This window comes from Hermetia illucens, chromosome 6 (assembly GCF_905115235.1).
Source record: "Hermetia illucens chromosome 6, iHerIll2.2.curated.20191125, whole genome shotgun sequence".
NCBI classification, from domain to species: domain Eukaryota; kingdom Metazoa; phylum Arthropoda; class Insecta; order Diptera; family Stratiomyidae; genus Hermetia; species Hermetia illucens.
The window spans coordinates 98,995,836-99,011,782 of NC_051854.1; the positions used below are offsets into that span (position 1 = coordinate 98,995,836).

The following is a 15,947-nucleotide window of genomic DNA, read 5'->3' on the forward strand; positions in this document are numbered from 1 at the left end:
TGGAGGAACATGGTCTTGGTGACCGTGATGATAATGGTGGGAGATTCGCGGATTTCTGTAACTTTCACTGCCTCGTGATTGATGGCACATTGTTCTAATCCGGGGTCTGCCATAAGGTCAGTCAGGTTTCAATTGACCAACACCGTACAGGCAATCAGATTGGTAGTAGATTTAAGTGTTGCCTTCTGGATGTCTGTAACAAGAGAACCAGCGACATTGGCCTTGAAAGAAACCACTTTGCTTACGTGTTGCATCCGCCACTTCTCGCAGGGTTAGAGAGTTGCAGCCCCCAAAGTTCAGCATCGGGAGCTGGATGATCCAGCTGTCGCTCAAAAATGGGAGAGTTATCTTGCGGACCGCACATCGATGAGCATTGGATTTCCATTAAAAACGCTTTTTTCTTGGGTTCTACACAGGTCGGCCACGTCCCAGAGGGAGGGCTGAAGTGTTCTTTCCACCTCTTCAGTTGCTCGTCATCGTGAATGAGAAGTCAAGCGTTGATGTCTTTCACGGGACCAATTAAAAGATTTGCGACCACATGCAAGTTCGATTCATCTTTCCTCAAACCCCTCGACTATGCTGAAAACACCTGTTTACTCTCTCACCGGGTCATGGACTGGTCTGGTGTTTCTGGATTTGGAAATAGAGGCAAGTAGAGTTGGACTGAAGATAAACACCAACAAAAATGAAGTTCTCAGTCTGACGGGCCATCGCTCTCTTCTTATCTAAAGTCAAGTTGAGACTGTTCTAAGCTAGTGTTGCTATTTGGGAGTAGCCTGACTGTTACTTACTCACAACCTTCATCAATACCTATCTGCGCCATTTAATCAAGGTACGTTTGCCTGACACTGGCATTCATACGGACTTTGATCATTGATCGTTACATTAAGCACTACGCCATGTAATGCATTCACCCTCTCTAGATGGACAGTGAGTCTCCCCAAGGGTGTTTGGCAGAACAGTAGAGGAGCAGTGCGGTCGTATCGGGGAGTCGTGGGGGAGCTGAAGGGCATTTGAACTAACTGCGAACAATGGCGGATAGGTTTGGTTGACATGTTGTACTCCACCAAGGGGTAAATGGCAACCATATATATTCCACTAAACTTCACAGGAGGAGGAACAAAGGAAGGAATTTAGTTGAATTTTATTAAAAAAAGATATGAAATTACACTCACCCAGGTGCCAGCAGCTCGGTATATCCACATTTTCCTAAAATCTCCGTGCATTTATTTAAAACCTTGGTGTACATAAATATCTCAATATCGAAAACATTTACAGAATCGAGCATTCCTTTTTTGTAACCTTCCGCAGTTGGGACGGTTTTTATGATTATTGAAATATTTTTATTCGATATATCTTCATCGACGGAATAGTTTATATTAACACGAAACATTACGCTGGCGAAGTGGTCACCAAGCGCTGTGGCGGGGGTAATTTTGTAATTGTGTATCTGAAAATTGACAAGGAATGGTATTAGCTTATATGATCCTTTCATGATTCACATGTTTGAAGTAGTAAATTTTTTAAACTAATCTATTTATATAAAGGTTTTGTGTATTTCTTTTATAAAAATATTTGAGTGGACATTGGTCCCATTATTACCTAACACGTTATATATGCATATGTTATGTGAGAATATCCCCGTTCGCATGATACTGCCATTCAAGCCATTCAAACTTTGACGTATTATAACTTTGTTAATAATAGTGCGATTTCCACCAAGCTTGGTAGGATCCTGCTCTATATTACAAGGATGGACTTAAAAGGGGGTTTGCAGTCAATTACTAAAAATAATAGTAATATACCATTATGAACTTTATTTGAACAGACATCGGTATGGAGAGAATTTCAGGGACTAGGCACTATACAGTGGCAGCTTTTTGATTTTTTCAAATTTTTCAGTTGGGATCCGTGAAAGAAATGATTTTTTTCGACCACCTGCATTCCCGCCTTTGCAGCAAATGTCAAAACTAACACCGATTTCAGAAAGTACTAACCGATACTTTTCATTTGATACCCGACATGACTATATTCGGTGAAAAAAAATTAAAAATAAAAATAAAAAAAAATAAAAAAATAAAAAAATTAAATTCGACGTAAAAAGATGTCACTCATAGTCTGCGTGAGCAATCATAGTTCCAACTTTCCACAAAATTTAGTGTCAATCGCTATTACCGTTTCCGAGAAAAATGGCTGCGACAGACAGACCATAAACCGATTTTAATAAAGTTTTGTTTTACACAAAACCTTAAAAAAGTAAATATCTGTCCAAAAGAGTGGTCGGTTCACTGAACGATAACAATTAGCTGCTCCTTGAAAGTAGTGTGGTCCACAATCAAATGAATGTAAAACCCAAGACCATTTAATTTTTAGGTTTTGTTACCTCACTGCGAGTTGATAAAGGTAATTTCCTAAGAAACCATTCGTGGTAAAGCGGTAATTGAGAAAATCGAACCCAAAGTGGTACGCGCTGTTTTTAATTTTTTTATGTTGAGTAGTTTCTGAAAGTGAGTCCTGTCTGAATTCTACTGGATACCTACCTAACATCTTTTTGGAAAAGTAGTAACAGAGATTTTTCACCCTAGGTCCAAAAAAATAAACCCATATGCAATTCAAAGTGAGAAGAAATCTAAGCCCGCCCCCTCCGCAACTCAATAGAGCAGCGGAAACTCTCGCTCTGGACAGACCATGCCCAGAAAGAAAGCAATCTGGAACGGAAAAGAACTATAGAAAGAGTAAGGGAAAGGGAAGAACCTAACCAACCACGTCTGGGCACCCATTCCGTCCCAAGAACCGGAACTCTAAATCAAACAAAAAGGAAAAGATTGGAATCACTGCCAGCAGTGGTAAACGGCGCAAAACTCCCTTTAACTAACCAAGAAACCAAACTATCCCAGAGGTGAAACCCAATGGATCAACAGCACCTAGAGAAACCTATAAGGAAACACTAGTATGTCTGAAGTAGGCCGCAATACTACAAAAATACCCGAAACGGAGGGAGAGTCTGAGATCTGGAAAAGTGAACTCTCTACCATGACTCAATGCTCGAGGGCAGAGGTCAGGCGGGGTCAGAAGAGTTACCTCTGACCAAGCGACAAAACCCCCAGCTATTCACTGAATTAATGCAGTGGAATGTAATCGGTTGCAGACGTAATGCGGACCATGTGAGCTTTGTACACAGAAATAAAACCAAACATGGAGAAACAGAACCCAGCACTGGCGGTTTTTGGGAGTGAGCAAGCGGATGCTCGGTAGTCGACATCCAATGACCGCAGTGCCTCAGTGCACATACACAAGCCCCGTGGTCGAAAACGTTCCGCGAGTAGCAAACGTGTAGGGGAAGTATACTGACTCTACACTACCCGAGCGATGTTGGAGCCAGTGACCAATCGGGGGAGGGGGGAGGGTCATTTGTTGACATTCATCAAGGAGCACCGGAATGCTCACCAGAATATAATGGTGACGATGAGAGGCAGCTCACGCACGGCAAGGCCTAAGACAAAAGAGGCGTGAAAGTGAGTCAGACGTCCCAAGTAACGCCTATTCAAAACACGAACAAGAAAAACTGGGGAGATGCTGCCCGAACGATTGACAGCATAAACGGGCTAGCAAACCCGAAAGGGAAAAGGGCTCTGCTCCCAAAAAAGTGGAGCACGTGAAGAGGATGAATAAAACTATTAGCGATGCTCACGTAGCGGCCACTCCGAAAAAAGGAAACAAGTCTCTCAAGGAGGATATGGAGGCTCGAGGAAAGGTGGCACCTCGAAAAAAAAGATCAGATGAAGATGGCACCGCAGGTGATCATTATCTTCAAACACTAACATTCTCTGGAAAGTGAAGGCAGATCCTGAACTCACGAATTCGGAAGCATTAGACGGTCCCAGAAAAGATGTAACCGTAGACAAATTCATGAGCTAATCGGACAGAAAACCGACACAGGGGCTAACAGGCCGGGGATCACTATAATTTGCAAAGATATTAATGATATCAGTTTCGCGAAGCCTTGGAAAAGCGATTCGATTTTATCAGATTATAAGGGTCAGCGGTAAAAAAGCTGAGGAAAGGCAACGGTGAAACAAAAAATCGCCATCTTCAACCTACCAGTGGAGGCAACACTCAAATTGTTAGCACCAGGGAAAGTAAGAATAGATTGGGTTATGAGTCGACTTAGTGAACAGATGGCACTGAAGCGATGCTTTAAATGCCTTAGCTTCGGTCACATTGCACCAGTCCAATTGACAGGTCGAAGCAATGCAGAAGATGTGGAGCTGACCCGAATTGTGTACTATCTAAATGGAAGGAGGGCGTGCACCATCGGCACATTGCAGGCACCAGCAAGGATCCGGAATACAGGAGAGCTCCGACGCAAATCGCAGATGCTGCTGATACAAATCCTGGCCGGGCAGTGCGGCGCAGAACCTACTTTCGCAAACCATTCGCAAGAAAAACATCGATGTAGTCATAATTAGTTGGCCATATCGAAACCAGGTTAAAAGTCCAAACGGGCCAAGCAGCACTATGAGTTTGCGGAAAATAATTAATGGAGCATCCGGATTGATTTGTCAGAACGGATGAGTGCTTTGCTCGTTTGGACGGCAAAAACTTTTGAAGGGGACACGACAGGACATATTTATGGATATGTCACCCAACGAGTGACGGAAGCATCCGATGCTACTATGCCCAGAAGCGACTGCCACCCTGCAGGCAACACAACTACGGATGGAACACCAAATCGTTGATTCGCGAGACATATTTTTCTGGGCAGGGAAGCTTTACCAGAGGCTTAAGAGAAAACCGGGTACCGACGGTCGAGAGAATATACATAGACAGCTGAGTGGCCAGTGAAAATAAGTCATTTGAAGGAGTAAAACTAACTGCTTCAAACAGTTGTCCGACCATGCCGATATAATCCCTTGGGATGGGGCCTAAAGTCTGGTAATAAAAAGGCTCCGAAGATCGCCTCCGGCGACTGGCCCGCTTCTCCTGAAAGAGATTGTTACCACTCTGTTTCTGTGCATGACATGCATAACACCTACTTACTGAGGAGGAGCTGTGGGAAATATGCTCAGATCAGCGATAACAATATCCCAGGTTTAGGTGACATCCCTAATAGAGCTTTGAAGCTGGCAGTGAAGACTAGGTCCCACCTAAAATAAGGAATATTTCCTGCTCAGTGGAAAAAGCAAAAGTTGGTATTGTTTCCCAAACTAACTAAGCCACCTCAAGATTCAGCCTCATATCGCCCTATCTGCTTGTCTAATCCAATGGGGAAGGTGATGGAACGAATCATCTACAACAGACTGCCGCCCGTCGTTGAGAGCAGCAATGGCTTTTCGGAACGCCCGTATGGTTTTCGGCGTGCCTACTCTACAGTGGACTCAATAAACATGGCGGCCAATCTGCTGTGCCGCACTGGAATTGGATGTCGAAAAGGTATTCAACAACGCCGTCTGGAACCGAATTAAAGAGGCAGTGGCTGACATAGTTGTTCCCGATATTTAGCGAATCTGATTGAAAATTACATCTTAGAGAGGACTCCCTGATACAGGAAGGATGACGGCCGCAAAAAGTACATCGGTACAGTGTAGGTGCTTGCTATTCCCGTTCTAGAAAAGGCTACGATTGTCGGCTTAGCGGATGACCTGGCTATAGTTGTTACAACAAGACAAGGAGAGGATGTGGAAGTCTATGCGACAGAAGCAGTGAGAGCAGTAAAGTAGTGGCTAGAATGAGCCCAACTGATCTTCGCTGACATAAAAACGGTTGCGAACTTAATAACGAGCCATAGAAAGAAAAACCTGTGAAAGTGGAAGTCGATGGTCATACGATCGGCGGTCATCAAATACCTAGGGATGATGAATGACGCCAAACTGAGCTTTAGGGAGCACCCAGATTATGCATGTCAAAAGGCAGCCAATGCTACCGGAGTGCTTGCAAAAATGTTGGCTGGCCGAAATACTATCGGAAACTCATTTCTACCCGGATGCTATTCATTCCATGTGTGCGCTCGCAAACTCTCAGAGACGGACGGTTCATTCGGTTTACCTGCTGATGTCTTTGAGGGTTTGCAGTGTTTTTAGAACCAGTACTGATGGGGATATGATCAAACACTTCCGTCACCAAACTGTCTTTTGCTTAACATTCTCTCTCTTCCTTCCTTAAATCATGGAAATAATAGCTGAAACCGTTGGGTCCGTCGAGGTTAAATTTTTTCTCGTCTGTAAAAATTACACGGCGCCATTTTGTCTTCCAACGCAAGTGATTTTCGGCAAAAGCCATTCTGGCCAGTTTGTGCTTTTCTGCGAGAGGCGGTTTTCTCTGTAATTTGCGGCGCTTAAGATGCTTTGCTCGTGCAATAATGTTTTGGACATTTCTAATGCCAGTGTCAATGCTTGTCTTGCCCGCGATTTGCCATACGGTTAGCGTAGAATTGGATGCTAATCTAATAATCATCCGTTCAGGCCGAGGACTTACCGCTCTTGGCCGCCCTGTAGACATTTTCTTCTCATAATTTTCGGGATCCCGGATATACATATTACGGACGGTATATCCGCTGCGCTTCGTAATCCGAGCAATTTCCGCTATGGGCTTACCTTCTTCATGTAATGTTTGTATAATCTTTGATCCGCCGTAGTCAATTGCTTTCCTCTACCCATTATCACGTCGGGGTCACCACTTTAAAATCTTTTTCAAATATTAGTAGATAATTGAATGGGACAAAAGCCAATTATGCTGTAATACTCTTAGACCCGAATAGGATGCATTAAAGTACCAGTTCATTCTTTACAAATTACTAGCTTTTCGTTTTATTATTAGCCATGTGAAACTGCACAATTATATGAATACGATTCACCTTTTAGGTGTTTACACCGCCGCGGTTGGAACAGAAGAGGCCGGCTTATTTCCATGCGGTCCTTACTGTCCCAACCAACGGCATTTTTCCACCGCTAATTCTCCACTCCCCTGGTGCGTTCTAAAAATGAGTGAGTGGAGAGTTCCGCGCCATATACCCGTCCGCATCCGCAACATTCGAAATAAATTTCGAATGCTGCAGATCCTGCCGCGCCACAAGCTCTCACAGCTTATGGGCTGTGCAGGCGGACCTTTGCCTCGACATGGGGACTCAGGTCTCATGTGGTAATGTGGATATACATTGCCATCATTAGACCGATGTTCATATATGCATCCATAGTGTGGTGGGCTAAGGTGAGACAAAAAGGTTTTCACCGTAAATTAGCCGCACTGTAAAGAACTGTGTGTCTGGGTATCACTGGTGCCATGAGCACAACATCCGGCGCAGCTCTGAATGCACTACTCAATTTGCAGCCCCTGGATATATTTATTCAAAGCACTGCAATGAGAGCAGCTCATAGACTAATTCGATTAGATCTATGGGAAATGTGGATGTGGGGGGCACAGAGCATTGGAAGAGTTACTGGGAGGACTGAATCCAGTTCTTACAATGCCTTCCGATTCTCGTGTCCCCATACATCTGTTTGGTAGAAGATATGAAGTTACCCTAAAGCGTAGAGAGGACTGCGAAGACCCAGAGGAATGCGTGGCGGGATATACGGAAGTCTTCTACACCGATGGCTCAAAAACAGAAGAGGGTTCTGGAGCCGGAGTCTACCTCTCGAATAAAAACGAGAAGTGGGCTTTTCCTTTGGGACAATATGCAACGGTTTTTCAAGCCGAAGTTTATGCGATCCTAAGGGTGGCAAACTGGGTGATTGACGAGCGGTTGAAGGGCAGGCGCATCGCAATCTGCAGTGACAGTCAAGCTGCACTGAGGGCATTGAGCAGTCCTTTGATCACCTCGAAAATCGTTCAGGAATGCAGAAACCGTTTGAACTCTATGTCTAGATTCAATACGGTGGAACTACTCTGGGTACCTGGTCACTGTGGCATAGAGGGAAATGAAATCTCGGACGCTTTAGCGAAAAAGGGGTCAATCTCCCCTATGCCGGGACCGGAGCCAGCAATTGGGGTATCAGTAGCATTGGCTAAATCTGTTTTCAAAAACTGGGAACAAGTTTCCCATAATGACAGGTGGCAGAGCCTAAATGCTGCTCGACACACCAAACTTTTCCTGCCAGAACCGAACATACGTACCGCAAAGTTGATTCTGTCGAAAAGCAGAAGAACTTGCAGGTGTATTGTGAGCATTCTGACAGGCCATAATTCACTAGCTGGGCATATGTTCAGAATACGAATTACCGACCATGATACGTGTCCCTCCTGTAATGAGGAAGCGGAATCCACGGAGCATTTCCTATGTGAATGCCCCGCTTATGGACGCATCAGGCATCAGATCTTTGGTGCTGATGTTCTCCAATTGCGATGGGTAGCATCACATCCACTAACGGAAATTCTGCGATACGTTAACGAATCCGGAATATTCCGTTAGACGGAGGAGGCGAGTACAATGGGCCAAGACGGCCTGAGTGCTCAGAAGCTGTAGCTTCTCCCCCACTATACACACACACACACATACATGTAGGACGTACGGAGGCGCACCCAGAACGCAGGAATGCGGGAAGATCAGATCTTTGGCAACGCAGATGGGAGGATGATAGGATGCAGCTTAGGCGGAAACATGGGAAGATAAACTACTACATTTACCAGTTCCTCACACGAGACGGTAGTTGTTCTAGCAGTATCTGCGTTCCTGTGGGTTGGATGATTCCTAGATGCAGTGGTATACTGAAGGATCCAGAGCATGTGATGTTTCACAGGGCGAAAACTGATGAAGCGTTGAGCTGAAGCGTGAGCCCAGCGAATATAGTTGGGGAGATGCTGAAGGGAACTGGCTCACGGTTTCTGAAGGAACAAAGAAGGAGGAAAGCAGATAGGAGCAAAAGGACTTGCGTCTAAAGACAAACACACCCCGCTAAGTAATACTTAAATGATGATCCCGCGCGACTGAGTTTCGAGAGAAGGGGGTGGTTTTAAGTGGGTGCAAATCCCACGCATACCCGCAGTAGCTCCTGCATATTTGATGAAAATAGAGAGATAGAGTCAACTATTTCAAAAGATTTTTAAATCCATTTAGATCGATCGAGTTAACATGCTTCCAATGTCCAGTATGTTTGCATTCAGCCAGTAACGCAAGCAAACACTGCTGTTATCTTCGCCCAAGTCCAACATTAGTATTTTGATACATACGAGCTTAATACAACAATTCGTTGGAAACCTTATCAAAGCGCAAATTACCCCCCAAAATTATATAATAGATAACGTCTGTATTGTATCACAATCCACAAAGTCCGCCTCAACACGGAAAATTGCTGGACCTTATCATTCGAGAGCTTGGATTGAGGCTATTCAGTATCCACGAACGATTTAGTGTTTGAAAGCTGACCATATCTTAGATGTGCATTGACAATGATAATAGAATTTATTGATAAGGATTTTGTATGCAGTTTTTGAGCGGCGAAATTATCAAAAAGTTAGTAATTTCCTTACCGAAATATTTCTAGATTTTTCGTTATATTTGAGAACTTCTCTAAGAAAGTCGACACCAATCCACTCGGGAGCATTTAATTCGTCATAATTAAAACTCATTTCATAAACTTGTAAAATAACAACAAAGCACTATCACAGTAAAGGCAAAAAGACGTCCCACTAAGCTCACAAGTTTCCAACTCACTAACAACTGAAAGCTGAATCCAACGAGCATCATGTGAGACCCGAAAAGAGTCAATTTACATTTGTCAAGATGTAAACAAAATACAGAAAATTATAAATAACATTTCACAGATAGTCTAAGTAGTAATGTATTCAGCGACCAGTTTATGGCCGTTAGTGCGGGTGACCTATTTGGACCCGGCTCTATATGGGGGCCCCTACTCAGTGCTTTTGGGAACCTACCTCAGAAGTGCTCATATCCATATTGATGAATGTGGCCCACAACATAGTAAGAACCAGACAAGAAATCCCAATAGTAACTTCAGGTCATTGCCTCTTTGAAATTCGTGAAGTCATGTAATTTATAAATATACGAATATCTTGTATTTCAGATAGGAACAAGTTAGAGATCGTAAGTACAGCGCTTTCTACATTATAACCGTTTTTTTGATTCTAGAATGATCTTGGAGGGGGGAGGGGTCCAATAAATTTACAGAATATAGTAATATAAGGGGGTGAGGTAGTGGCCTGCCGGATAGACATACGGAATACAGCCTCCTGCGAGCAACCCATCTCTCTCTGGGGTTTATATGTGGCTCCCCAGGAGCCAAGCCTCTCATCCACCAAGGCCGTTAGTGGATGGTGACAGCCACACCCAGTATGAGGTGACCCACCTTAATTTCTCGTTTAGTACTTGCAAAATAATGAAAAGGAACCTGATTTGTGATCTTGAGATCTGAGGGTATCAGCGTCTGAGGGCAAGTGTATAGCCTGTGTTTTGAAGGTGACGAAAATGGGAGAAAAGCTGAGAAATCCCTTTTCAATAAAAGGCTACGGTTCCAGACCGAGAAGTCGCAAAACATCTCCCACAATCCAGGGTGTTCAGCGAATAATACACATTGGATAGTGCACAGTCTGGGGTAACTGACTTTCCATTTTGAATGGAACTTGGAGCCAAGGTCAACATTAGCTTACTGCGAAGACCAAGGCAAGGACGAACAAGGGTACTTATTAGGTGACCATATCAGACATCAGGAAGGAGACAGGCCCCAGCGGCGCAGGTGCTAAATGATACCTGCGCTATCTGACAAAAAGCCAGAAATCAGAGGAGGCCCTTAAGATCCTTAAGACAAAACTGACCTAAGCCTTCAGAATTGGAACCAAGAAGGCGGGAAGCAGCGGAAATTAGCTCGCAAGAGGGAAATGCTCCTAAGAAATTAAATCCGAGCCTAGGAAAGGGGTAATCTCCGGGGTATCAAGGGTAACGCCAAGACCAATGAGACTTGCCGTAAGCTAGATTAATGCAGTAAAGAGCATTGGACTGGCCATACTACGGAAATATTTCCGGAACAAATACTCAATTGTGAGGAACAAGAAGTAATTGAGGACCTTACCATCATGGAGATGTGTAGGGAATGGAATAAGCCTCAGGGGTCATCAGCGATCCTTAACATGTTCACTGCGGGTTCGAAGCAAATTAACTTTTTCATCCACCTAACCAATTTTTTGCGAATAAGCCTTCTTTAGAGTTGAAGTGACATTGTTTTACATTTATTAATTTTAAAATGTTCGAATGGATTAAAATAATTAATGAACGTCACCCTGTCGTCCGCCGCCCCGGAGAACAGTATTATGCGGCCAAACCCGCAACACTTGATTTTTTTTTTAAGTATCTATTTCCATAATGTACAGTTACTGAACCAAGTTATTATTTAGAAATGTGAAGGAAAACCTGGTCAACCCTTTTAGGAAGCCGACAATAGGAGTTCAAAGAAAGAAATAATTTACAACCCTTCTCTAAAGGGATCAATTGATCCTTCTCGGGGCCTAGAGAGGACAGAACTAAACCTTTTAGAAGGCCTGCAAGGCAGGGGCCTTGGGTAAATATTACCTGGACGTCACCGTGTCGTTCGCCGGAGTGGAGAACAAAGGCGGCTGACGTCACCGTGAACGTGTTAATGGATCGTTTAAGACACAGGGGATGGCACCCCGAAGAGCCCGAGCAAGAAGTTCTGACCTCCTAGCTAGCATAATACCTGGGTCCTAGGTAGTAGCCTCGAGAAAATTTCTCAATGAAGAGCGAACTGCAAATGTCCGATACTCGTCGGGATACACTGGGAGTCCCTGGAGCCGTCGACAACTCCTTGTTGATGGGGTGGTGTGAGCCTAGCTCTGCCAACGTGGTGATTGTGGCATCTATAAGCAGCCAGGGTCACTGATCGGGTAAAGTGCATTGAACCGGTATTAATAGAACGCGTTGCCCCGATCGAGCGCTGATTCGTCCATGAATTTCTGGTTCAGCTAAGCATGATCAGAACTGTATTAACTGGGGGCTTTGTCCTCGATGATATACCGCGCCTTCGTTGAGAACATCGCAAGCGCCAATCGGATAGCAGAAAGCCCGTTGCAGAGCAAACTTAGGAAAAAACGAAAGGAGAAATAGCCATTTGAAAGAGATTTCAGTTAGATACTCTCCAGAAGGCGAAGAGGGACAAGAGGCAACAACACGGCACGCCATCAGAAAAACCTTTGTTCACCAGCATACGCTTTCGACCAGGTCTTTTGCCGCTAGACTGAATGACAGATGGAAGAGAACTGAACTGTTGACATGTGCTGGGGATGATATACCAAGGCCACACATGGTGACGGTTTATCTTTCTAAAGCCCTAGCGATTGAGACGGGGAAGCCTCTGCGCCTCCTTATTACTCTAAAACATGGAATACACGGTTATGGGGAAAAAAGGGCGATAGTGTGTGCCATTAATATATTAATTATCCAAATGTAAAGTATAGTGTTTAGTAATATAAGAAGCCAGCGTGTTTTGAAGATTTCCACCTACGATACAAAGGGTTAGTGAGGACACACGATAATTTGTTTCCCTTTCGAAGCGGGCGAGGATGTCAAACTCTACCTTCAGTGACACTTCTGCTTTAATCTGGCGTCCTACATTGATCATTGTCAGCCAAATAAGTCTAATCAATTTGCTTGGGATGATGAATTCAGTGATGACGGTGTAAAATTTTACCTGGGCCTCCTCATTGGCGTGTAAATTTTGGGTCAAACGGCGAAGCTTATGACACTTCCTCCGTAGGTCGACAATTTCTGCCGTGCACCAGTACATAGAAGGCTTATCGCGGCTGAGGTCCCTCCGGAGCATGAAAGCCTCACACGCCATCGTTATCAGGTTCATCACTGAATTTACGACGGTGTCCCTTGCAAAGCTACCACCCTTAAAGCGCCCTCGAGCGCGACTCTGCCTGTTCCAAGAGCTTCGACTGACTTGCCGATGTTCACTCTCGCGACATTCCACAGGCAGGGAGAGCACCGAGTTGGTGCACGTCGGCAAGTAGCGTTAACCACTTCGAACGCGAGGTACTGGTGGTCATTTGCCGAGAAATCTTCTAGGACTCGCCATCCGTCCACCGTTAGTGCCAGAGATTCCGACGCAAAAGTGATGTCAGGGATGCTTCCTTCGCAACCTGGGCGCCGAAACGTTGGCGTGGACCCGGATTTCGCCGCCATTTCCAGAATCCGTTTCCCTCTGGAGTCTAGCTGAGGCATCCCATTCAAGGGCCCTAGCATTAAAATCACCACCTAGCCATGACACTTGCAACTGGCGGGAGCACGCAGATTCCTCAAACCGGGTGCCTTTCTTTGGAATCTTAACGATCACCCCATTCTTCCACTCTCTGGGAAAGGTATCGGATTCTCACGATTTCCGTACGACCTCTTCAATTGCTCGTCATCGTGAGTGAGATATCGACCGTTGCGGCTTTCACAGGACCATCGAAATATTTGCGACCACTTGCAAGTTCTTTCGTGATGCGATATACAGTTCTGAAATCATTGCGATTTGCGTTATTCCCCGCTGGACCAATGCAACAACAAATGTCCTTTTTTACACTATGCAGAACTTCTCAAGATTTCCCTCGGTATCGGTGGTCAAAGGGTAGTATAGGTCCCAGGGCGAAACGTGGATTGGTACCCACGATGGAGCATAAAACCTGGGAAATGCCTGCTGAACCAACACCAACAGCTCTACTACCAAACCCTATCTCCACCTCCACGTGGTGACCGCTGGGAGCTCTTTCTTAACGAAAAGCTGCAGACGAAGAAGGATGAAGGCGAGTCTCCCGCACCTAAAAACGGGACAAATTGTACCAACTGCTCCTTCAGGTTGGGGGTTGGGTAGGGCTGACAACCCTACACGGAAAACAACTCGTTACGAAGCCACAACAGGAGCCTCGGACAGGACGAATTTTAAAACGACGGACCCGGCAACGAGCACGGAATAAAGATTTGCGCATTTTCTCATGGAACGTGCGCTCCCTGTACAGAGATGAAGCTGACCAGCAGCCAGCCGATACCCTGTCCCAATATAGGGCTGATATAACAGCGTTGCAAGAGATGCGATGGACAGGGACCGGTTTCCTGGAGAAGAGCCACTACAGTAAACTACAGGTCATCCAGTAAACCATGTGTTCGGAGTAGGTTTCTTAGTCAGCCAAAAAATGAAACCTGCTGTTATCGGCTTTGAAAACATAAGCGAACGGCTATGCCTCATAAACGTTCACGCCCCTACAGAGGAGACTGCAGAGTCGGAGAAGGATAGCTTCTACGAGGCAGTAGAACGAACCCTCGAAGTCTGTCCCAGATATGATATCAAAATCATACTTGGGGATTTTAACAGCCAAGTAGGGATGGAGCCCGTATTCAGGCGATACGTTGGCTCCCATAGCTTACACGAAAAAACAAATGATAACGGACTGCGGACTATTCAATTAGCAGGGTCACACGAAATGGTTGTTGGAAGTACCTAGTTTGCGGGGAAAGCGGTCCACAAACATACGTGGGCCTCTCCAGACGGGACCACTTTCAACCAAATTGACCACGTGTTGATCGAACGCCGCCACCTCTCAGCCTTGATGAATGTCAGAACATATAGGGGGGCCAATATAGACTCGGATCACTATCTCGTTGGCATGGCGCTCCGAGCTCGAACAACAATCCCACCTAGAATCCCCTCTGACAATCAGGTGAGAGTGAACACTGAAGCCATCCACAACACAACCCTCCGCGACACCTATAAGAGGCAAATGGATGCCGCAATAACCGCAGTCAACAGAGGACCTGGAGATGAAGCATCAACAAATGATCTTCACAATCACCTGAAGAACGTTATCATGGATACGGCCACAAACATACTTGGGCCCAGCCGCAAAAGGAGTCGGAACGGCTGGTTTGACGATGAATGTAAGCTAGCAACGGAACGGAAGAATGCTGCATACCGAGTAATGTTGCATTCTCAAAGAACGCGGGCACGCGCAGAGACTTATGACGAACTCTGTCGAGCGGAGAAGCGACTTCACAGACGGAAAAAGGAAGCCTGGGAGAACCAACAAGTCTGTGAACTAGAAAAGTACAGGGAGCAACCGCACCAGGCGCGCAAGTTTTACCAACAAGTCAGCAGGATGAAGCCTTATACACCTTGATGCTCATCCTGCCAAGCCAAAGAGGGAAATCTGATTTCGGACGGAATGGGCATATTGGAGCGATGGGTTGAGTACTTTGATGAGCTACTGAACAACCAGAACATCGGCGAGTTGGAGGTCCCGCCAACTGAAGACGACGGACAAATACTGCCACCACCAAGTTTAGGAGAAACAGTCCGTGCAATTCATCGGCTAAAAAATCATAAGTCGCCAGGAGCCGATGGAATTACAGCCGAATTGGTTAAATATGGAGGCGACCAGTTACACCAAGTGGTTCATCAACTTGTGCTCAAGGTATGGGACAGCGAATCAATGCCTGACGATTGGCAACGAGGCATTATCTGTCTCATACATAAAAAGGGAGATATTACACAGTGCAACAATTATAGAGGTATCACGTTGCTGAGTACCATCTATAAGATATTCTCCACTATCTTACTAGGCCGTTTAGCCCCATACCCCCAGAACATCATTGGCCCATACCAAAGAGGCTTCACTCCAGGCAAATCAACAACAGATCAGATTTTCTCTCTGCGGCAAGCGATGGAAAAACTGTTGGAATATGGACAACAGTTGCACCATCTGTTCATCGACTTTAAAGCAGCCTATGATAGCATAGCCAGGGTAAAACTGTACACGGCCATGAGAGAATTCGGTATCCCGATGAAATTAATAAGACTGACTAGGCTGACCCTGACCAATGTGCGAGGCCAGATAAAAGCAGCAGGATCACTCTCAAGACCATTCGACATCAACAACAGTCTACGACAAGGGGATGCGCTATCATGCGTCCTCTTTAACCTGGCCCTCGAGAAAGTGATCCGTGA

General features: G+C 45.2%; 1 protein-coding gene across 1 annotated transcript in view; it reads right to left on the reverse strand.

The window, feature by feature from the left end:
* The window catches only part of LOC119660095, a 67,219-nt gene extending 57,568 nt beyond the window's left edge, over positions 1–9,651 (reverse strand). Inside the window, exons 1-2 of the mRNA XM_038068472.1 lie at positions 9,466–9,651; positions 1,176–1,450 (exon numbers count right to left, since the gene is read on the reverse strand). Of these exons, the coding sequence (XP_037924400.1) occupies positions 1,176–1,450; positions 9,466–9,564 (374 nt within the window). The 5' untranslated portion in view covers positions 9,565–9,651. The remainder of the gene's footprint in view (positions 1–1,175; positions 1,451–9,465) is intronic.
* Positions 9,652–15,947: the final 6,296 nt, after the last annotated feature.